The sequence below is a fragment of the Moschus berezovskii genome, chromosome 12 (genome assembly GCF_049115385.1).
Source record: "Moschus berezovskii isolate FMDL1 chromosome 12, NW_MosBer_1.0, whole genome shotgun sequence".
NCBI classification, from domain to species: Eukaryota; Metazoa; Chordata; class Mammalia; order Artiodactyla; family Moschidae; genus Moschus; species Moschus berezovskii.
Genome location: NC_142471.1, coordinates 27,566,996 through 27,590,365, shown reverse-complemented (window position 1 = coordinate 27,590,365; position 23,370 = coordinate 27,566,996). Strand labels below are relative to the sequence as shown.

Here is a 23,370-nt window from a genome sequence, read left to right as displayed (position 1 = left end):
CCAGTCCCTGGTAACAAAAAGGTTGGGGACCACTGCTCCAGAGCCTAGCCTCTTCATCAAGGATGTCCAAACTCCCTTCAAAGGATGCCCTACCAGCTGGTTTTGTCTTTAGGGAAAGTTTAGGAGACTGAGTCAGGATGCCTGCTCCCCTCCACCCTAACCTGATGGAAGCCTGGCCCTGGGGGAATCTCTGGGGTCCCCTGCAGATTCCATGACTCAGAGGGTTAATTCTCAGAATGTACTGATTGCTCAACCCATCCTCGGCACCTGCAACCCCAGCACCACGCTTACAGATTCATAATCACCTTGAAGTGTCAATTTGGCTTCGACACTTATCTTTCATTCATGTCATCTAGCTTATTTAGTAATATGATGATGCCAATAAAAACACCTCTCAAACCAAGAACTAGAATACCACCACCAGGACATCCTATGTGCTCCTCTCCTCCCCTCGCTCTTTATCTGCCCTCAGAAATAGCCACTACATGAATTTTGCAGAGTTTCATTGCTTTTGTTTTATCACCTTTATGATAATTCTGCTTGCATTTGAATTTTATTCTTAAAAAGGAACTCAAGCTATATGGTCTTCTGCAATTTGCTTTCCCTGACTATTCATTACATTTGTAAGAGTCACCTAGATTGTTGCATGTAGCTGTGGTTCATTCATTTTCACTGCAATATAATGTTCAACTGTCTGAATGGACCACAGTGTATTTATCCACTCTTCTGCCACTGGACATGTGACCTGTCACCAAGTTCTTGCTAATTTGAACAATGTTGGTTTGAATGTTCTCACACATCTGCAAGAGTTCCTCTGGGGTATATTTCTGGGAGACTAATTGTTGGGTTATGCTAGGATATGGCAAGCAAACGTTCAGTTTTAGGGCTTCCCAGGTGGCACTAGTGGTAAAGAACCTATCTCCCAATGCAGGAGACATAAGAGATGCAAGTTCAGTCCCTGGGTTGGGCAGATCCCCTGGAAGAGGGCATGGCAACCCACTCCACTATTCTTACCTGGAGAATCCCGTGGCAGCCTACAGTCCATGGGTCGCAAAGAGTCAGACACGAGTGAAGTGACTTAGCAAGAACACACATGCAGTTGCTGGGTTGTACTGGGATATGGCATGCAAATGTTCAATTGTGTAAGATATTGCCAATTTTCCCCTAAAGTGTCTGTTCCTGTTATGCATCTTCAACACTCGTATTAAGAGCACCAGTCTTTACTCTGTTAGAGGCCCCCCAATGGCTACAGAAATGAGGGTCCAATTGGCAGAGCATTCACTGCCGAGGTAAGGTCCCCAGTGCCTTCCCTGCTGACGGAGGAGGTGGAGGGAGCTGGGGAGGGCAGAATACAAAAGAACTCAACAGATTGAGGGTCCAGGTGGAGGTCACCTTCCCTGCTATCAGTCAGGCACCCAGTGGGTTCTCAGGCCTGAGTTAAGACAGGTCACAGGCAGAGCCCCTCCTAGGTCGGAAGAGGGTGCGGTGGCTCAGGGCAGAAGCATAAACATTCTAGGGGTTTCGGGGGTGACTTCCACTCTTAGTTGGGGGCAGGGGAGGTCAGCTAACAGTGACATTCAGGGAAGGTTTACTTTATTTCTTGAAGTCCCAGATCCCCTAGAAGCGAATCGAGGATGGAACAGGAAACTCAGGGGCCTGGTCAGCGAAATCCTCAGAGGGCCCCGGGGCAAAATACCTTGCTTAGCATATCCAGAGTCCATCTACACACCTCCAGAGGGCCTCCCTTCAGCCAGGGCTGCCAGAAGGGGAAGCAGACAGCGAGCAGGCAGGTGGTCCCACCAGGCCCCTGGAGGAGAGCAGCCCACCCCTGGATCCTTGCTAGACAGACTCCACCTATTACTCTGGGGTAGGTGCAGGTGGAGGACGCAGAACCTGAGACACTTGTCTCCAGTGAAGCGAAGCGAAGCGAGAGCTTGAAGCTTCCCCACAGCAACGCAGCCCCGATAGCCAGCCCAACAGTTCTGCAGCTCCCGGGGGGGCCCTCAGGGGAAGAGGACTGGCTGGCCTCATCTGGCTTTGGTGTCAGCTCCTGGATGCTGAGTCTGGGCCAAAATTGCCCCTGAGGGCAAGCGGGGGTTGGGTGACAGCCTATAGCTGGCTTCTCCTGGGCCGCCAACTGTTTGGCTTGGGGAGAGGCCCACGCTAGGGTCAGCCCCCTGGCCCTGGAGGTGTATATAATGTACCTTTGCTCCAATGCAGGTATCTGGATGAGGAGGTGGGTCTATGGCTTCTCCTTCTGGCTTCAGAAATGGTCTCTGAGAGAAAACCGGGGTCCTGGGAACTCAGATGGATCCTGGCTCCCTACTCAGGCATTGTAGGAAGACGGAAGGTTCCCCAGGGCCGGATGGCATGGCTGAGAAAGGACCTTGGGAGAGGCCTGGCTCTAGTGCCATGGGGGTGGTGGTGGAATCTGTTAAGCAGTTTTCAGAGTATCTCAGGAATGGAATCCCATAAGCTCAGGTGGGCACCGCTGCCTAAGGCGCCATTTGCTTCTCCCTGGCCCTCTCCTTTAGTCCAAAGGCTGAGCCAAAACTGGAAAAGAAGTCGGGGTGCCGGCCAAGGAGCCACGGGGACAGCGGGCCACAGAAAGAACTTATGATCCCAAGGACCGTGGATTTCGAGCTGATCCGAGAGGCAGTGAGGACATCCAAGCCCCAAACCCCCAGTGCCTACCACTTCGGTCGCCTCAGCCACCACTCCTTCTTCTCCAGGCACCACCCCAAGCCCCAGCACGTGACCCACATCCAAGGTAGGGCTGGGGTAGGCGAAGGCCTGACGGTGGTGGTTGGGGGGCTGCTGGAAAGGGAGGACCCAGCCATCTTGGCCAGGCCAAGACCTACCTGGGGCAGGGTGGGGATTCCAAGGGCAGACTGCAGAGCCCTACAGGATTGACGTCACTACCGATTCTCCCACCTTACAGATCAGAGAAAGGGGTGAATATTCTGCTCCAGAGCTATGCTCTCTTCTCTGACTCAGGCCGTTTCATCCACTCAGTTATTTGTTCATCAAAGATCTAATGAGTGTGAACTATGAGTCGGGCACATCTTCAGGTCCTGGCGTTATGACCAAGCAAGACAGATGGTCCCTGGTCTCACAGAGCCGACCTTTGGTGGGGAGGGATAGGAAACAGATAAGGTGTCAGAAGGTCAGAAGTGCCAAGGCTATATACAGAGCCAAGGCCTGACCAACAGCATGATACTCGAGCAAAGACTAAAGGAAAACAAGGGCATGACCCATGTGGATCTCAGGGGGAAGGTGTCCCAGGCAGACGAAGAGCCGGGACAAAGGCCTCCAGGCAAGAGCCTCCTGTTGGAGAAGAGTGAGGACGTGGTTGTAGCTGAAGCAGAAGAAGGAGGAGGAGAAGTGAGACGCATTAGAGGCAGCGGGGCCCACATTGTATGGGTCTTGGAGCTCACCATGGTCATCCTTAAGCCATCTCACTGGAGTCAGACGGCAACCATTAGAGAGTTGAGAGCAAAGAAGTAACAGAAGGGCTCTGCTGGCTTCTGAATGGACCATGACTTGGACCAGAGAGATAGCAGTGGAGGAGTTAGTGGCCGTGCTCTAGAGAGATACAGAAGACGAGGCCAACAGACTTGGCTGATGGATGGTGTTTGGTCTGAGAAACTGGAAAGTTGGGTTTGCGCTAAGATAGAGGAGCCTATAGAAGGGGCCAGTGGAGGATGGGAAGGGTCGGGGTTTGGTCTGAGATGCTGAGAGATGCAGCATGTGAGATGCGTCTTAGAAGTCCAAGGGGGGCAGGGTGGGGAAGCCCGAGGGGAGGTGCCAAGTAGGCAGTGGCGTCAGTTTCAGGCAGAGATGCAAATGTGAGAGCCACTCAAATAGGAGTGGTGTTTGAAGAGGTGTGCTGGATGGGGATCATCACAGGACCCTGTAGAGGCTAGGGAGGAGAACCTGACATCCACCTGGGGACCCCAAGGTTAAGGGGTTGAGGAGAGGAAGCAGCAGAGCAATGACTGGTGAGCTAGGAGGGCCAGGGAGAGAGAGGGGTCCTGGCACCAAAGGAAGGGTTCCGGGGGGAGAGAGCGAGAAACTGCGGTTCAGTGCTAACCACGCTGCTCCCCAAAGCTTAACCATCTAACGATGCCATTGCACATGCTAAGGCACTTCAGTCACTTTGCGACCCCATGGACCGTAGCCAACTAGGCTCCTCTGTCCAAGGGATTCTCCAGGCAAGAATACTGGAGGGCCATGCTCTTCCTGACCTAGGGATAAAACCCATGTCTCTTTCGTCTCCTGCATCGGCAGGTGGAGTCTTTACTACTAGTGCCACCTGGGAAGCCAATGATGCTATAGTCCCACACAGACCTTAGCCTGGAGGTCCCTCACATGCAAACTCTCTCTCACCACCCCCAGGCTGCCATGCACTCAGACCTACAAGGCTGACAGATGGCATGGAGTTTTATCCAGAGGGTCTCGCCCCTGTGGTTTGAGCCCAGGCCCTTCTCACCACCAACTATGGCTTAATGCCCTGCTCCCACTCCTCTTCTTGAAGCTGCCTGCCTCTGTGTGTGCCACACACTCCGTGCGCTCACACCTGCACTTCATTACCCTGTCACAGAAAACCAAAGGGACCCCCAGATGAGTGTCCCAGGTAGCACAGGTTCTCATCTCCCCTCAGCCAGTCTCACTATGTGATCCTGAGCCCACCCTTTTGCTGCCATGCTAAGTGTCCCCAGGGGTAAGGTCAGAGCGGTTGAGAGGCCCTCCCAGCCCTAGCCATCTCTGGGGTTGTGTTCACTGGAAGAAGTGGGGCTGAGTGCTTCCCTGCCCACCAGCCCCCTCCCATTTTCCTGGAGTTCTTGGGGTCCACTCAGGTCCCCTTTCCCACTGCCTCCAACCCTTAACAGATCTCACTGGGAAGCCTGTCTGTGTCGTCAGGGACAAGCTCTCTCTGGCCACCTCCCCTCAAGCCACACTCTTATCCCGCTACCTGATCAGGATGCCCACCATCTCAGTGCCTGTTGGAGATCCGCAGTCCAATCGGGACCCCCGGCTTTATTCTGGTGGGTACTGGGGCCCTATACCTTAGGGCTATACCTGTCCCCTAGGGCTGCCTGGCTTGGGCAGTGCCTGAGAAGGAAAAGGCCATGGCTCTTAGGTGGCTGGGGGTCCGAGGTCCTCAGAAATGCACCCCTGCTTGGCTCTGAGGTGTCTGAGGAGTCAGAAAAAGCAGAGGACAAACAGATCTGGGCAACAGACATGTGACTTCCAGCTCTAGCCAGGAACAGTATTGGAAATACTGAATTTTGTAACCTGTGTGCTCAGGCACTGGCCAGTCAGAACAGTTAGCCATAGAGAGTGCTGGGGCAGCATTTCAGAGGCCTCCACTTGGGCCAAGCCTCTCTCTTTCCCCAAAGAGCAGGGAGGATCCTGGAGAAGGGGCGGAGGGGCCCAGAAGGCTTCCTGCAGTGCTGTTTACCAACCTGGCCAAGAGTCACTCAGTGTTGTAGCAACTGGTACAGCCTATCGACCGAATCTCTGCCCTGGCTTCATTTTCCTAAAAGAGGCAAAGCTAGTCTAAATCCCAAACATTCTCCAGCATTTCCCAGTTAAGACACAGGTTGGGACACAAATGTCAGCAGCAAGCACTCCCACCCACCCACAAATAGTGTGATTCCAACTTCTTCCCTCAAGGGCACCACCTGACCTGTGAAAATACCCTTCCCTTTAAGATGCTGGATGGGAGGGCAGGGAGGAGAGAAGGCTCGTCCAGCTATCCCCCTTCCACACTCAGCGCAGAGGGAGGGTGCACAGGGAGACCCCGGGGATCAGTTGGCCAGATCTTGCCCCCTCTTCCCAGAGGCCTGGAAGAAGGAGTTGAAGGACCTGGCTTCCCAGGTGGCCATCTTCACCAAGGAGAGTGAGCTGAAGAGCAAGGAGGTGGGTGCAGAACAAAGGAGCTGTCCAAGAAGAAATGAAATGGACCCACTCTTTTGTAACTAAATCGCTCCCACGTGGTTCCAGCCACACCAACACAGAACAAGCCTTCTCAGGAAGGCCGGAGGCACTGCTGTTGGCAGAGGGGAGGGGTCCCTGAATACAACCCAAGGGACAGGGTCACAGTGAGGGTTCAGAGGACACAGTGTCCCTGGTGGAGAAATGCAGGAAGGCTTCATAGTTTAGAAGAGGACGGTGGGGGATGGTGGGGAGAGGCGTTCCTGGTGGAGGCACATGGCACAGATGTTCATTCGCGAGCTAGAAAATACAGGGCATCGTCTTAGAAAACAGAGGGTTTAAAAGTACAGGAGATAAGTGGGCAGCAGTGACAGAGGAGTCGGAGGGGGGCCGACTTTGGATGTGGGCAGGATCAGCTTGGTTCTCATTTCTGAACTGAGCTTCTTGTTTTACCTGACAAAGGGGTGGAGAAGCACTGAAGGATTTCAGAGAGACTGGGGGTAGCCTGAGTGCTATTTGCTGATAAACCAGTAAAGACAAGTAGGAGGCAGCTTGAAGGTAGTTGGAACTGATCCTAGGACAGGCCTAGCCCCTGTTGGCTGAGACTGGTCCTACCCTTGTCTTGGGCAGCAGAGTTCTCGTTCTCATTCCACAGCTAACTTGCTGTAACACTCAGGGTAACTCAGCTAAGCTCTCTAGGCCTCAGTTTTCCTATCTTTAAAATGGATGGTCCAGTGGTTAAAAATTCACCTGCCAATGCAGGGGACATGGGTTCGATCCCTGATCCAGGAAGATTCCAGTTAAAGAGTTCGCAAGCCACAACTAAAAGATCCCCCATGCCAGAACTGAGACCGAGAACAGCCAAGTAAATAAATATTAAAAATAAATAAAATGGGGAGAAGGAGACTGCCAGTCTTAACTGGAGTTCCAGGGGCAGGAGGTCCCAGGACTCATGCCCACCTGGCTTGGGAAGGTTTTCCAGGGCAAAGAAAGGATGCTAAGCTGTGGGGGACAGGTTTGGGGGCAGCGGAGCTAAGAATTAAGGAAGGCAGTGGGGGTCTTGGTACAGGATACTATTTTCAAATCTCTGATGGGCTGAGGGGAGGGACCTGAGGGAGGGCCTACCCAGGCAGGACCGAGGACTATGGGGGTGGGGGCAGCCAACCTTCAGTAAAATTCCAGGAGGAAGAGCAACAGCTTTAAAGGAAGGGCTGCCCCCACTGGTGAGTGGGGTCTAAGATAGGTTGAGGCTGCCCTGGTTGACATCCTGGGTCCCTGGCCTCCTACTCCTCCTTTTCACCTTTTCCCCTCTGCTTTCTCTTCTTTCTCCCTCTCTGCCTGGAGTCTCTGGCCACATTTTTCCCCAGAAGAAGGAGGAGCCTCAGCGGGAACAGGGGGCAAAGTACTCAGCAGAGACTGGCAGGCTCATCCCTGCTTCCACCCGGGCCATGGTCCGCCGCCACTCCCACCAGGGCCGAAACCAGCCTGCGAGCAGAGATGGAGGAGACCAGACCTTTGTCCTACAGGATCAGGAGCTGCTAGTGAGGTTCTGGGAAGGCTAGGGGCTGTGGACCCTATGGAGGCCCTCATCTGAGGGCAGAGAACTTGGTGGAACCTGCTCCCACACTCATGGGGATCCAACTAGGACCCTTGCAAAGTGCTTTCAAGTGTGGCTTCTCCCAGGGAGAAGGTCTTGTCCCTGAGACCCTAAGACTCAAAAACCCCAGCTCTGGGAGTCAGGAGCCTGGATTCCAATCCCCAGCTGCCTCCAGGTTTCTGTGTGAGCCTTTCCATCTTTAAGTCCTTTCCCTTCTAGGGACCTTAGTTCTATCAGTTAGTCAAACTGGAAGGACAGATGCGTTATCACAAGATCTGGCCCTGTGGTGGTCTTGATAAGGAAGGGAGCCACAGCAGTGGAATGAGAAGCATGGAGGTGGACGCCCTGCCTGGTGCATCCTCACCACCCCCAGCGGCTGGCCCCGCAGCCTGCAAGGCTGGTCCCAGCCAGGTCCCCACACTCTGGAGGGGCCTGGTCTGTGCTGCAGTGAAGCATAAAGACCCCTCCTCTGTTTTCAAATTTCCCATTAGGGCCTGGGACTCATGCCAGCGGGCAAGGCAGTGCGAGTCCCTGTTCAGAGGTGCCTGTGTTCTCCAGGAGAGGCCAGACTGTGGCGGCATCTTGACAGCTGCCCCGTGACCAGCGCTTTAAAGCACGCGGTCCCCTTGGAGCCTTACAACGGCTCAGGGAACAGACGGAGCAGACAGGGCAGGGATCCCCACTCCACAGATGAGGAGGCTGAGGCCCTGCCGGGTGATGGCCCATGGCCCAGGTCCCCAGAGAAGGAGCGGCCTAGCAGGGGCTCAAACACAGTGCTTTCTCCACCATAGGGCGGCCTCACCTTGCCTGGAAGTAGGTTCTCAGGTCCTGTGGGGAGGGGGCGCAGGGCAGGTAAGTTGGATGCGGAGAACGGAGGAGGGCCCCAGGCCGATGGGGGGTGGGGGTCGCCTCAGCAGGCGGGTTCCCCGGGGGAGAGCAAGCGCCCACCAAGGAGGCCTGGGGCAAGGCCTGGCCCAGTGTCCACTCTGCCAGGGATGTGGCAGACCTGGGGAGACTGGCCGCCAAACACTGAGGGGACCCCACTTTCCTAGGACTCCAGGAGCTCCACCACCCACTGCAGGCCCTGGTTCTACATGGCCGCCGCCGTCAGCAGCCCGGGCTAGGGAGCCCCCGTAGCCCTCCTCAGACAGGCCTGGATCTCCTGCCGCTGAACCTTTACTGGAGGACGCAGTGGGGAAAGGGTCCTGAAGTAGCAAAGATGTGGGAGGTGGAGTGGGCTGAGAAGGACCCTGGGAGCGAAGACAGCCCAGCCCTGGGCGGGAAGGGGCTGCCGACTAAGTGGCGCAGAGAACCAGCTGGCTCCAGCCCTCAAGCTGCCCACAGGGATCAGCCCACCTCTTTGCTAACATCTCCAGACAGTGAGCTTGGGCGCTTCAGGGAGGGGAGGCCCGTGAGGTCCCTGAAAGTCCCCCACCAAGGACCCAGGCATTCGGGAGTCAGTGCGTCTCTGAAGAGCTGACGGCCAGCTCTGACCTCGCCTTCCCAGTGAGGGACCTTGGGGTACAGCCACACAGGGCTCAGGGGTGGGGGGTCCAAGAAACTGACTCAGAGGCTTCGTTCTGCCACAGCATCTCTGCCAGGTATCCTGCTCAGATCCCTCATCTGTCCAGGAAGTGGGTAAAGAACCTTCCTCCAGGGCTATTGGCAGAGAAAGCTTTCTACAAAGTGTAAAGTCCACGCAGAGGGTAGGCAGGGACCGTCATGGGGGCCAGTCTAGCCAAGGATGTGGGGAGAGAACACTTTATGGGGAGGGGCTGTGCTGCTGGCTAGAACATGCTGTCCGGCCACGCTGACCCAGGCCTGTCCTCCTGCCCACAGATCCTGGAACTGCTTTCACAAATTCTGCAGACAGACTCCTTGAGTGCGATCCAGTTCTGGCTACTCCATGCGCCCGCACAGGGTGAGGACACTGTCCTGGGCCCAGGCCCTTATCTGAGCAGAGGCTGCTGAGGGCTGTGTCCTCTGGTTCTGCAGGACTCAGGTGTCACTCAGCTCCCATCCCATGGCCTTACACGGGGTCTGCTCCTCCTTTTTGGAGGCACAAACTAACCTCTTCCAGCTAGATAATATCACTGCCCTCTCCTCCGCATTCCTCCGCAGGGTTTCCACGACACTGCTTCTTAGAGCAAACCCTCCTGTATGCTGATCATAGGATTTGGCCCCTGGGAGGGAGACAGACAGTCCTTAATTCACCTCTGTGGGAAACACACATGCACAGAGGTGCAAATACACACACAGAAGAGCACACACATATGTGTACACATGAATGGACATACACATTCATGCAAATACACACACGCAGGAGCACACACATGTGTACATGTGAACAGACATGCACACACACACTGGGGTGGTGAGTGGAGAGTGTGTCTAAGTAGAGGGGTGAGGAACGATGAGAGCCAGAGAACTGACTGGACCAGAGAGTGGAGGAGGAAGGGGAGGAAGGAGGGTCCCCAGCAGGCTTCCCAGAGGGCCAGGGGGTGTGATGGCAGGTAAACCAAGAATAAGGTACACATGAGCAGGTGTGTAAAGGTGTGGAAGGCATGCTGCACACATAGGGGCCAGAGAGATGCATGGCCCTCCCCATGGACTCCTGTGGGGCAGACAAGCTGGAGGCCCTGCTCCTGCCCGTCCCATCCAGCAGCAGGACGGGGGCCGAAGTCTTGCCCCTGAGCATCCTCCCCACCACCTTGGCTGTGCTTACAGAGAAAGACATGGCACTAGGGCTCCTGCAGACCGCGGTGGCTCAGCTCCTTCCCCAACCCCTAGTGTCCATCCCAGCAGAAAAACTCCTGAACCAGCTCCTGGAAGTTCAAGACTCACTTCAAGAGAGCCACCAGCTACCCTACAGGTTGGTGTCATACCCCTCACCTGCCCCTCTGTTTGCGGAACTGCTCCCTCATATTCAGCCACCTGTCCGCCCAGGTGTGGCCTGAGGAGGCCCAGGGAAGGAGGCCAGAGCCTGGGCTGCCTGTGCCTGCACTGGAGGAAGAGGTCCCGCCTCTCCCTGGGACCCCTGGTGCCACCTGACGGCTCAGAGGCTTTCTCTGCCAGACCAGACTCCAGAGGCCTGCTGTGGAGGATATGGAGGGGGGCAGGGGGGGCGGTGACCTGCGTCACTTGTAGCAAAACAGAGCTGGATAAGTCACACACATCAAGCTCTCCAGGAGCTCCTGGGCCTTGGGAAGACACAAGCAGAGAAGGAAGGGTAACCTAAGGCAGGCAGAAGTAACTTTGTGCTGGTACTAAGTTCTCCAGATGGTTGAAAGAAGAATTAATGAGAAGCTGGGGAAGGGGAAGATGAGGGAAGGCTGCACACCGCAGGGCAGCAGGGCCTGAGTGTCAGCCATGGGACCAGCGATCCCAAGTGTCCGCTGTGTGTATCTGACACAGCTGGGTGTTTAGCACATTTCTAGTCCATGCAGCCACCCGTGGAGGCAGTATGGCTTCCCATTTTACAGATGAAAAAACTGAGGCTCAGGACAGTTGAATGACAGCCCAAAGTCACCCGGGTGGGCAGCTGAAAGGCTGGGACTCATTTTCAGGCTTGGGCTTCTCAGGTGGCACTAGTGGTAAAGAACCCACCTGCCAATGCAGGAGACATAAGAGACAAGGGTTCGATCCCTGGGTTGGGAAGATCCCCTGGAGAAGGAAATGGCAACCCACTACAGTATTCTTGCCTGGAGAATCCCATGGACAGAGGAGCGTGGCAGGCCATAGTCCATGGGGTCACAAAGAGTCAGACAAGACTGACGCGACTTAGCATGCATGCAGACTCAGGCTTATCCAACTTCCCAGCCCAGCAGCACTCAGCATCACCGAGGACCTGGTTGGAAAGGCAGATGCCCAGAGATTGCCACATGGTAGAGTGGGGGTGAACATGGAGGTGTGTATCTCTACAAGCAAATGCAAGAGTCGGGCGAGTCAGGAGCGAGGAGGGCTGGGAAAGCCTTTGCTTCCCAAAGCAATAGGGAATGTGAAATTTGGGAGTGGCTGGAGACTGGAGAAGGAAATGGCAACCCACTCCAGTACTCTTGCCTGGAGAATCCCAGGGATGGCAGAGCCTGGTGGGCTGCCGTCTATGGGGTCGCACAGAGTTGGACACGACTGAAGTGACTTAGCAGCAGCAGCAGCAGGAGACTGGGCAGACTGAGAAGAAGGAGGCGGGATGCAGTGCTGGCTTGAATGTGTTAAAGGTATAGGTGCTTGCTCTGGCCCCAAACTTGGTTTTCTTGTTTAGCTTGAGACCAGTGGAGACACAGTGGTAAGGCAACTTCATGGTGATCTGAAGCCATCTCCCATCTGTGAGCCTCGGTTTCACTCTTTCAAAAACCCCCTCTCCTAAAGTCATAGAGAAGAAACATTACATTGGGTGCATCAAAAGGCTTGCTGAAGTGCAGAGCCTATACAAGATAGAAGCATTATCCATGCTTGTCAGTAATTCACTAGGGCTCACTAGGGTTCCCATGTACAGGAAAGCAGCAGGCCAAGGGAGGGCCAGTGCAGTGGCCTCTCTTACAGCCCCCTAGAGAAGGGCCTTGGTTCCTTATGGCCACAGAAGCAATGGTGCCATAGTTGTTGGGGGTCCCGCTCGGGGTGGGGCCATCCATGGACAGATACCTGCTGGCTCTTCTGCCTTTCCCAGGGACACCTTCCCTACCTCCCCGCCCGCCCTGTCACTCAGCTGGCTGGCTGGCTCCCGCCTGACCTTCCTAGCTCTCCTTGTGTTGGTTTTAGCCAATCCCCGAAGAAGATGAAGACACCACCTCTATCAAAAAGCGAAAAACCAGGTAAAAGTCCCCACAGCAGGGCACTGGGGGGCTCACTGAAGCCCACCATGGCTAGATCCCTTGGGGGATTCAAGGACCCCTCTAGAGATAGGCCCCTGCCCAAAGAAGCTGCTCATTTTATCCATCCATCCATCCACTCAGCAGATCCTTAGTTAGTACCCAGGTACTAGCCTCTGGGTATCACTGGGGGAGAATTCAGAGATGGCTTCTGTGCCTTGGAGCTTACATCCCAGGGAGAGACGTGCAGACCACAAAGACACCGAGGGGGACGGTGCCATAAGGGAAATAACAGGGCAATAGGAGAGTCAGAAGGACTGTGAGTGGGGGTGGCAGGGGCATGGAGAAGGGTCCCTTGAGCTGAGAGGCAGAAAGGATCCAACCCTCTGTGGGTCAAGGGAAAGCCTGCGGCAAGGCTTCCACTGCCAGGTGTGTGGGTGAAAGAGCAGGCAGGCAGACCAGGGTGGCTGGACCCCTGTGGGCTGGGAACAGTGGTAAGAAGTGAGACAGGTGGGCAGGGCCAGCCCACAGGCTGTGGCCTTCCCCACAGGGAAGGTCAGGTGTGTGGTCTCAAACAGGGTGCGTGGGGTTCACTGGAGGGTTATCAGGGCATGGGGGGACCCCTCGGGCGGCTGTGTGGAGAATGGACTGTGGAAGTCCAGAGGGGATGAGGCAGACAAGGGAGGAAAGGGTACCTTAGACCAGGGCAGGAAGGTAAAGGGAGGAAAGTTGCAGGGAGAGAAGACAGGTGTTCTTGACATATACTGCTCTCCCCCACGGACTGTAAGGGGTCCTGTGTGCCGGGGCTAGCATCTGACACAGAGTAGGTACTGTGCAGACATCTGTGACCGGGATGTAGCTGTGACACCCAGATGTAATAGAGGGTGGAGGTGAGGCTGGGGGAGAGAGTCAGTCCCTCCCAGGTGACTGGGGAGCCTGAGCAGAAGCCTGGCCTGACCCGGGCACCGGGGCCTGGACGGGGGAGCAGGGTCTCCCCAGATCTCCTGGGCAGCTCCCTCATACTCTCCTGCCTGCTGTGTCCCCCCGTCCCCATCCCAGAGAACATTGGAAAAGCTCAAGTTCTTCGAGTGCACTCCAGCCAGAACCCAGAAGAGAAGGCAGCAAAGGCAGAGGACTGAGGAGTTTGCGCCTCGCTCAAGAAAAGCCCCTGAGTTCGAAGACTCCGTCCCTAAGTCCTCAACAGCAATGCTGGTTTTCCTATCACGTGGAGGCCATTAAACCACTGTCTTCCCCTTAAGAGGACAGTTCCACTCTCCCATCAGCAGGAGGTCTGTGCTTATGTAGTTCGCTCCGGGAAGGGGGATGAGCTCAACCAAACCATCCCGACTGCCATGGAGAAAGCCTCCCTGTGTGGGGCTTCCCTGCTTCTGTTCGCTTCCAGTGAATCAAAGGGCAAGGGGTAGACAGGGCTGTGTTCATCCCTGAGCCAGGACTTACAGGGCTCTGGGTAGATTATCGCAGAGGTGGGGAACTCACAGGCCACTTTAGAAGACTCATCCATAGCAACGATTGAATTCCTACCAGACACTGGGGCAGGACTAAGGTACTAGCTACTGATGAACACTCTGAATTGTTGTACGTACTTTATATGTGGTACTGTATCTGATGCTCACCCAAAACCCCCTAGGAGGTAGAAAATCACTCTCATTTTCTAGATGAATAAACTGAGTGACGCCCAGAAAGGTGAATCAGCGTGCCCAAGGCCACATAATAAGTGAGAACCTAGGATCCAAACACAACACGTGTGCTTCTAGGGTCCCTGCTTCTATCTGCTGGACTCTGCTGCCTTGTGAACAGTAACCCTCAGCAAAAGCTGGACTTACACTCAGGACGAGCATAGTGTTAGCACAATGGTGGTTGACACAATAGAAAAGGAAAGGGATGTTACATAAGCATGACCCAAATGCAGCTGGGGTATCTATCCTTTAAGATATAGAGAAGATAGCCCTGACTCTCTGGGAATCCAATGTCTTCCTTGAGATTTCTGCAGATTTCTTGGTTGGGGCTGGGGGGATTGGCATTGAGTATTTACAATGTCATGGTCACTATGGCTCTGAGCTCCTACTTCTACTGACTTGGTTCTATCCACAGGTTGTGGCTCCATTCTACACTTCCAGCACTGCTGCCATTCTCCCTATGTCAATTCAGGGAACCCCTTTCACACAAAACTTGTGCTCAGCAGGCTTCAATCAAGAACAGGGAGTGGGTGGGGATTTGCTGTGAATCCAGAAAAAAGCTTCATGCTCAGTGTAAAATTATCCTGTTTTTAAAAGGTCCTTGGCTACTAGGGATGTTTCCCTGGTGGCAGCATCATACATAACAACCATGCCCTGGGACTTCCCTGGCAGTCCAGTGGTTAGAACTCCATGTTTCCACTGCAGAGGGCAGAGGTTCGATCCCTGGTGGGGGAACTAAGATCCCATACACCAAGTGGCACAGTCAAAAACAAAACACACAGACAAAACCAAAAACTATGCCATCTCACTGACTTTCTCCTGCTCTGTCCTCAACCCTGACACCAGTTTGCCCCCAGAAAACCCACAAAAATTTTCCAATTTTTTTTCTTATAAAATATACATAACATGAAATGAACCATTTAAACCACTTCAAAGTGTCCAGTTCAGTGTTTTTAACTATATTCACACCGCGTGCACCTGTCACCGTCAGCCATCGCCAGAACTCTTTACATCTCGCAGAGCGGAAACTCTGAAACCCGTTAATAACTCCCCATTTCCCCCTTTTCCCAAGACCTGGCACTCTACTTTCTGAGTCTGACTACTCTAGATACACCGTATTAGTATCAGTAGAATCATACATCTGCCCCTGCAGAGTATCATAATTTTCTTATTCTCTGGAGGGTACCTCCCCTATTAAGTTTCCTAGGGGATTTCCCCGGTGGTCCAGTGGCTAAGATTCCTCACTCCCAATGTGCGGGGGTCCTGGGTCCAATCCCTGGTCAGGGAACTAGATCCCGCATGCTGCAACTAAGAGTTAACATGCCACAAGGAAGATCAAAGACCCCTCAAGCCACAACTAAGATCTGGTACAGCCAAATTAAAATATATATATAATTGAATATGTATAACTGAAAATACACGTCATTTTTAAATATACAACTATATAATGGAGACACGTGCTACTTTAAAAAATCTCAAGGTATAGCCTCTAAAGAAAGAATCAAGTTTCTTAGCCCATCCTTCAAATCGATGTATTTTGCTTTCTCCACCTCGTGTTTGCTTTCACAACTCCCTGCAGAATGCTTGTGTCGCTGCCTGGCTTTGCACCCATCGTCACTGTATTTAAAGAGAAGATATTCTGGGTCTGGCTTCTTACCTGTGTATTTTGAGGGTAGACTGTGAACAGATGAGATCTTTCTCAGCAGCTCTGCAATCTGTTAGGAGAAAGATAAGGGAACCGAACTGAACCAAGTGCACACAGAAACACTGTGGAAATAAACACATGACATGCAAATGGGAAACTGCTCTGTTGAAAAAACACAGATGGCTAACCTCTGGTTGCCTGGGATGATCTGATCTCATTCAGGGCTCACAGCGACCTGTAGGTAGGTTTCACAGGTAGAAAAGTCCAAGGCTCAGAGCAACAGTAACATCAAAATTCACACAGCCAATAAGTAGTGGATTCAAACCCAGGGCTGTGGGCTTCTCAATCAGTGCCCCTTACTTCCTGCCAGCTGCCACCTCCCAGGCTCACCCCAAGGCCCGCTCATCTCCAAAGAGAGAAGTGGACCCATCCCTCACTTCACCCCCGCTTCCTCCTGGTCCCTCTTCCTCCATCTCTGGAATATGGAGCTCAGCAGGGTTTGCTGACGTCCTGGCCCTCTTTAAAGTCCTCCAACAGGCTTGCCTACTTTCTCCATGTTTTAAGGGAGTCACTGCTGACTGCCCAAGGGGCAGCCAGCTGGGGGAATTGGAAGGTTCCAGACATCTCGCAAAGCACAGTTGTCACTGGCATTCCTGGAAATGCAAGTGGCATCAGGCCTGTCTGCATTGTCACTCACACAGAGCACCCTCTTGACCTCAGGTCCTGGGCAGGCTGAAGGCCAGGCTGGTTACTGGGCTGTGTGTGTAAGCTCGACTTGGCTTTGCAGAGTTTCTGTGCCCTGCTTAGCAGAGCTCTCTGTCTGAGCCTCTGTTTGGCCATCAAGGGGACCTTGCTGGGTGTCAGTACCCCACGGCCACTTCTGAGTCACTTCTAAACTTTCCTTGGCTCGCGCCGCCCTGGAATTTCTCCTCTCCCCACCCTCTGCTGCTCTGACTGAATCAAGAAGACAGATTTTCCCTTCCAGTCTTCTCTGCTATTAGGTCCTCCTCGGGACCCAGCCTCCTTACCCACTGTGGAAGCCCCTGTTGGGGTGCCCAGATGTCCTCTGCCCTCCTTCCAGGTGGGCCTGAAACTTAGCTCCATCCAACCGGAGTATCACATCCCTGGGGACAGGGACTGGTTCAAGGATTGGATAAGCATATGACCCAAACTGGAATAAACACCGTCTGCTCTTGGGACTTTTTGTTGAGTGGGAAGGAATGTCGGCTTCTGAGATGACACCATCATTGGTCATCCTTGTTCCAAGAGACAAAGCCATGGATTCAGTCACACTTGATGATTCTGATCTTCCCCCATTCTTCCCCATTACTTGAGAATAAAATTACTTCTTAATAGAATTGATCATTATGTACTTTTAATATAAACTTACCATTTTAAGCATTTATCAGATACAGTTCAGTAATATCACTCATGTTCAGCGACTCAGTGTCCGACTCTTTGCAACCCTATGAACTGCAGCCCACCAGGCTTCTCTGTCCATGGGACTTTTCCAGGCAAGAGTGCTGAAGCGAGCTCCCATTTCCTTCTCCAGGGATCAAACTTGCAACTCCTGTGTCTCCTGCATTGGCAGATTTCTTCACCACTGAGCCATCTGGGAAGTGATATTAAAGACACGCATATTGTTGGGTCACCATCATCACCAACCATCCACAGAACCCTTTTCATCTTGCAAAACTGAAACTCTATACCCATTAAACCGTAAGTCCCCATTCCCTCCTCCCCGAGCCCCTGGCAACCTCCCTCCTACTTTTGGTCTCTAAGTATTTGACTGTTTTAGGTACCTCATATAAGTAGAATCATGCAGTATTTGTCATCTTGTGACTAGCTTACTTCATTTATCATAGTGACCTCAAGATTCATCCATGTTGTAGCAAGTCCCAGAATTTCTTTCTGCTTTTAGGTTGAATAACATTTCATTGTATGTAATACTCCATTGTGTTTATCGATACATCCATTGATGAACATTTGGGTCCTTTTGCCTTTTGGCTGCTGTGGATAATGCTGCTAGGAACATGAGTGCACAGTGGGTACAGTGTCCCTGGGAGGTGTGTTGGCTTCAGCGGCACAGTCGAGACTCAGGTCCCAGGTATGACCTACTGCAGGCTCTTACTCACTAAGACCATCACAGTCGCTCACTGATTCATTCATAACACACTTATTCAAAACACTGTTTTAGTTTCTCCCCTATACCAGATACTTCCTGTGACCATCTGTTCTCAAGGGCTTCTCTGCTCTTCCCCCTTGACCAGGTGGATACACTGTATGCAGAAAAAGCTGGCAGCCCCCAGACTCTGGATCTGGCCAGCCTCAGTCAGATGCAGCTCTAGTCTGAGACAGCACTGGATAAGGGTCAGGAGTGGTCAGCGACACCACATGGCCCCCTGCCTGCCTGCCGCCCAGGAGATGCTCTTCCGCCCTTGGCAGAGATGGAAGCCACAGAAGAAGTTAACTTCACACAAGACTCTTCCCTCTCATGAGAGTCCTCAGATATAAATGGAGGAGCTGGGCCAGGTGATTTTGAAAGCTCCTGTTCTCAAAAGTTCTAGGCTCTCCTGAGCTAAAAGTTCTATGCTGCTTCACCTCTCTGGGAAGGTTGGTGTCTTTTTCCTAAGATTCTACAAGTGCCAGACTTTTATATTTTGGCAACTGATTTAAAAATTTTATGCTTCAATATTTTTGCATATCAGGGGGGAAAAGGACTGCCCCAACAGGAGGACATAATTAGCCTCCATTCAAGTTACAAGCATGCACTACCTCTAGTGATAAGAGGCAGACTGCTATCTTTCAGTTCAGTTCAGTTCAGTCGCTCAGTCGTGTCCGACTCTCTGCGACCCCATGAATCACAGCACGCCAGGCCTCCCTGTCCATCACCAACTCCCAGAGTTCACTCAAACCCACCTCCATCGAGTCGGTGATGCCATCCAGCCATCTCATTCTCTGTCGTCCCCTTCTCCTCCCGCCCCCAATCCCTCCCAGCATCAGAGTCTTTTCCAGTAAGTCAACTCTTCACATGAGGTGGCCAAAGTATTGGAGTTTCAGCTTTAGCATCAGTCCTTCCAATGAACACCCAGGACTGATCTCCTTTAGAATGGACTGGTTGGATCTCCTTGCAGTCCAAGGGACTCTCAAGAGTCTTCTCCAACACCACAGTTCAAAAGCATCAATTCTTCGGCGATCATGTTGTTAGTTTTCATTTTAAAAATAACCCACGCTCATCGCAAATATTTGGAAAACTGGGAAAAGTAAAAATAGAGTCAAAACACTAAAGAAAACTACTAGTATATTTTTAATGTATTTTTTCTTTCTCCAAGTCATAATGGTAAATAAAAGAGCATCGTGCATTAGAACGTGTTTTAAAATCTTACACTCCAGTTATTTCCAGAATCCCAATACCAACTATTTCTGGGATTCTGTGATTCAAACACCCTAAGATTTCACGATCTTAAGATTCCCTGGCTTCAGGGAGACCAGAGCCCTCTTTTCAGGTCCTTGTGAGCTTCCACTTGGGCAGAAGGGGTAGAGACAGGGTCATCGCATCCTCACAGTTCCCAAGGACCTGGTCAGGTTGTCTAAGCATCTCATCCATGGCCACACCATCCCTCTGAGGGTCCCCCGCCTCCTCTGTACCCTTCCCCGCAACTCACTGAGGGTGCGCTCTGGTGTCTGCCCCTCATAAAGTGCTGGGGGTGCTGGCTACTCTGGCGCCTCAGCCACCATGGCCTTGGCAGAGCCTGACCCATGAAGTGCTGGCTCAGGAGGACCTCACTCTTTCCTTCACTCACCCGTGGGAGCTAGACACCTCCAGGTGGGTGCTGCCCACCAGAACCAAAGGTCTAGATTAGGCTGGCAGGGCAGGGGCTCTGGGCAGACCAAGAGGACTCACCCAGGAGCTCAGCAGTTGGGCTTTCCCGAGGTGGGGGTCAGAGGACTGATGGTGGAGGAGAGGGCTCTGCAGGCTGCGACCCACCTCCCCATGAAAGAATGTCATCCTCTGCTAACAGGGTGGTAGAGCTGGGGCTGGGGACTGTGGGTGCCTTCTCTCTGCCGTTCTCCATCCAGGAAACACCGGAGCTTGTCTCTTTATCTGTGGCCAGCTCAGTCAGGCACCTCCAGGCAGAGCATGCAGGAAGCCCCGGCAGCGACTGGGCAGCTCTCCCCTACCACCACCACCAGCCAGGCACGAGAGGCCCAGCTGCCTTCCCACCCCTGGTGTATCTCTCCTGTCCCTGCCACTCCAGCCTCTTCCTCACTCTGGGTTAGGAGCCACCCAGCTCTGCCACAGCCCACTGGGTGACCCTGAGAATGTACATACTTCCTCCCTGGGCCCATCACCCCATCTGCAAAGTTGAGGGTCCAGACAATTTTCAGGCTCCCTCCAAGTACACAAATGCTTGCCCTGGCTCCATGGGACAGGAGTAGGGTCTGCTTGCAGGGAGGCCCTACTCCAGCTATCGCAGCACAAATACTTGCCTCGTCAACAAAGCTGCTAAAGCAGAGGTGACTTCTCTACTGCAACTCAGATGTCAGAGTGTGGTTCCTGCTCCTTGAGCTTCTCATCGCCTGGAATCTCTGCGCAGTTCGGTGCACTCCTCGGAATTTCTGTGTGTGGGCGGTGGGGGGCAGTCTGTTCAGCACCTCATTCTCTGCCCTGCCCCCCTCCTACTTTCTAGCGCTCTGCTCACTATTTTATCTTCAAGTGTGCATCGTTTCATTTTTCTCAATTTTTACCAAAACAAACACAAATCCTAACTCTACAAAGTCCTTAATGTGGGGGGTGGACATTCCCCAAGGATTGAGGGGACAATGCCAAAAAATAAACTATTAGACCCTTTAACAAACTGCATCCCCCAAAGTCCCCATCCAGCCATTCCTCCCTGTCCCCACTGCCATCTCGGGCTTATAGCTCCCTCACCTCTTCTCTACAACTTTTTTCTCCCCACTAAGGGTGCTCCCCATAGTTACAAAGGGCCCCTTCTCCAGCCTCACCTTCCCCAGTGCTCCCAGCAGCACAGACCTACTTACTCTGCGATATAAATTCTGCTGCTCCCTTAGAAGGCAAGAGTGGTTGCAGTCACTTGCTTTCAGGGACGTTGTTCTCTTCTTTTGGTCAGTGGTGATTGCTTTATCAAAGCCTCTCAAGATTTCCTTAGTGAGCTCCCCTAGTTACATTTAGAACAGCATGAGATTTTCATACTTTTGAATCCCAAAGTGTTTTTTCTTTCCTGCAGCACCACACTGAGATAAAGCGCAACCCTGCAACTCAGGCCTCAGGGAAGAGTGAGATTTATTAACCTGCCACCTGATGGAAGCCTCATGCCAGCCTGGCAGTGCCCAGCATGGGTGGGAAGGTCGAGGGGCCACAGGAGGAATAACCTACCCCAGGACAGTGAGTTGAGACCAGTGCACCCTGAAGCCCCAGCCCTCCCAAACCTGGGTGCAAGGCTGCCTCCAGCACCCCTCTTCTCCCTGCGCCAGTTCCAGCACGCCCCCTCCTCACCCCAGCAGAGGCTGCCAGGCGGCTCCTCTGTTCCGGAGCCTGTGGAACTGGAGAGGCCCCCTCTCCTCACTGCTTACCCAGCAAATGCCCCTCACCTGTCTCGGCCTGACCCAGGAGACTTGGCCACATCCCTTCACTCATCGGCCTCCTGGGGGTAGAGTACAGATGCTCCGGGACAGAATCCCCACCTGGGCTCACATTCCAGCTCTGGATGCCTTCCTTGGGCAGGTCTCTTGACTCAGTGCATCTGCGTCCACGTCTGTAAAGCAGAAGCAAACAAAGAATGAGGTTTCTTAGAGAAAACACCTTACAAACCTTACAAACCGGCCCTCTGCCAGTATCAGACCCAAGCACAGTATCAGCGAAGGATATCATCCCAGCTCCTGGTTCAGGTCTCCTGCTCAGTATTTAGTCCCCTGGGACTCTGGGACCCTCTGTTCCCCTGCCCATGGCTTCTAGGTGAGAAATCCTTGAACTGTCCCAGCTCCCGTTGCCTAAAGATTTCTGGGGCTCCTGGAGACATAGAGACTTGGGGGGCTTGCTGCCTCTGACCCCAGCTCTGTTCCTCATATCAACCCAGATGCAGAATTTGGCTCCTGCACAAATCACCAGGAGGAATCCACCCATAATGAGGATTGGGGATTTCTGGAGATTTTGCAGTTTTGTGGTCCTAGGGAAGAGCTCTGCTGTCAGCCCCTGGCATTCTACGACTAGGCGCCCCCCTCATCTCTCTTCTTCCATTGCCAGAAGCCCCCAGATAACACCCTCACTCACAAACCATCATTCCCAGCCTTCGGCAGTCTTCATACTAGGGGACCCTTGCCTTGAATCAGCATCCTCCCAACGGATGCTACCAAGGGCTCTCCCTGAAAGTTACCTCCCTCCACCTAACTGCCCAGAAATAGATGAACCACTCCCCCAGTTCCCTATGCGAGGAGGGGACCCAACCAGAATTCCTGTGTGGCTGAAAGCCTCTTTCACCTGTGCCCTCCTTCTACCTTCTCAGCCCCCACAGTGTGGCCTGGCCCGTGCACACCCCACCTCTTCTCAGGCTACCTCTGCTCAGAGTCACACAGGAAGTTCCTGGATGTCAGCAGCCAGCAGCAGGATAGCCTGCTGCAGATGGACATTCCTGTGCCCCCGGCCATCCCCAGCCCCTGTGAATCTGATGCATGGGACCCTCACCACCACTCTCCCCTCAGGAGGCTGGGGGAGCGGGGAGTGAGGCTGGAAATGGCAGCTAACACTCACACAGCACTTACCATGTGCATACACTGTCCTAAGGGCTTTGCATGGACCGCAAATACATATGCAATGCAGGCAAAAACAAGCCATTTAATCCTCACTCTAACCCTGTGAAATATGCACTATTATCCCCATTTTATAGATGAAGAAACTGAGGCTCAGAAAGGTTAAATAACTCACCAAAGGTCACACAATGAGTGACGGAGCTGGAACTAGAACCCAGGGACTTTTCCCGTGGTCCAGTGGTTAAGACTCAAGCAAGCTTCCAATGCAGGAGGTGTGTGCTTCATCCTTGATCCAGTAGCTAACACCCCACATGACTCACATTCAAAAAAACAAAACATAAACAACAGAACAATATTGTAACAAATTCAATAAAGAGTTTAAAAATGGCCCACATTAAAAAAAATTTTTTTAAAGAGGTAATCACAGTGATATCTCTGTTTAAAAAAAAAAAAAAAGAACTAGAACCTAGTAATCTGGTCTCTACTCTTTTCCACAGGAGACTCCTGAGGCTACACTCCTATCACCTCTCCAGGCCTTCGCTCTGCCTCCTGCACAGATAGCACTTAGACCTTTGATGGAACAAAGGGTGGGAAACCACCAGCCCAAGAGACTTGAGATCTGTCAGGAACACACTGCTTGACTGTAGGCAAAACTTGACTCTTGGCCTGGGCCCTGCCACCACTGGCGTGGTTTGGGAATAGCCATTTGCTCTCTCTGGGCCTCAGTTTACCCATTTGCACAGGTGGGTCAGGCATCTGTACACTGTCTCCTGCTGCTAATCCTATATGAACGGAAGGCCTAAGCTTCCTCTCACTGATCCAGCCAGCAATAGTCTCCTCCAAGGAGACATAACCTCCAGCTGCAAGACCCAGTGGGCTCCCCACCCCCAGCCCTGTCTTCCAGCTGCCTCTTGG

At 53.0% G+C, this 23,370-nt stretch overlaps 1 protein-coding gene and 2 long non-coding RNA genes across 3 annotated transcripts; 1 reads left to right on the top strand and 2 right to left on the bottom strand.

The window, feature by feature from the left end:
- The first annotated feature begins 1,242 nt into the window (after nt 1-1,242).
- Nucleotides 1,243-13,603, top strand: TBATA (thymus, brain and testes associated). The gene is made up of 11 exons (XM_088842464.1): nt 1,243-1,289; nt 2,535-2,770; nt 4,893-5,048; nt 5,846-5,925; nt 7,308-7,481; nt 8,329-8,389; nt 8,590-8,997; nt 9,377-9,458; nt 10,265-10,409; nt 12,296-12,348; nt 13,405-13,603. The coding sequence occupies exons 1-11, from the start codon at nt 1,243-1,245 to the stop codon at nt 13,601-13,603; spliced, it is 1,641 nt and encodes a 546-aa protein (XP_088698590.1).
- Nucleotides 2,247-17,277, bottom strand: LOC129555748 (uncharacterized). Its single transcript, XR_008685809.2, has 4 exons — nt 17,078-17,277; nt 15,876-15,922; nt 15,700-15,757; nt 2,247-3,125 (listed from the first exon to the last, which is right to left on the bottom strand). It is a non-coding gene; the product is annotated as an uncharacterized LOC129555748 (long non-coding RNA).
- A 2,810-nt stretch (nt 17,278-20,087) lies between these two features.
- Nucleotides 20,088-23,287, bottom strand: LOC129555079 (uncharacterized). Its single transcript, XR_008685703.2, has 4 exons — nt 22,631-23,287; nt 21,301-21,464; nt 20,731-20,867; nt 20,088-20,307 (listed from the first exon to the last, which is right to left on the bottom strand). It is a non-coding gene; the product is annotated as an uncharacterized LOC129555079 (long non-coding RNA).
- Between the last annotated feature and the right edge of the window lie 83 nt (nt 23,288-23,370).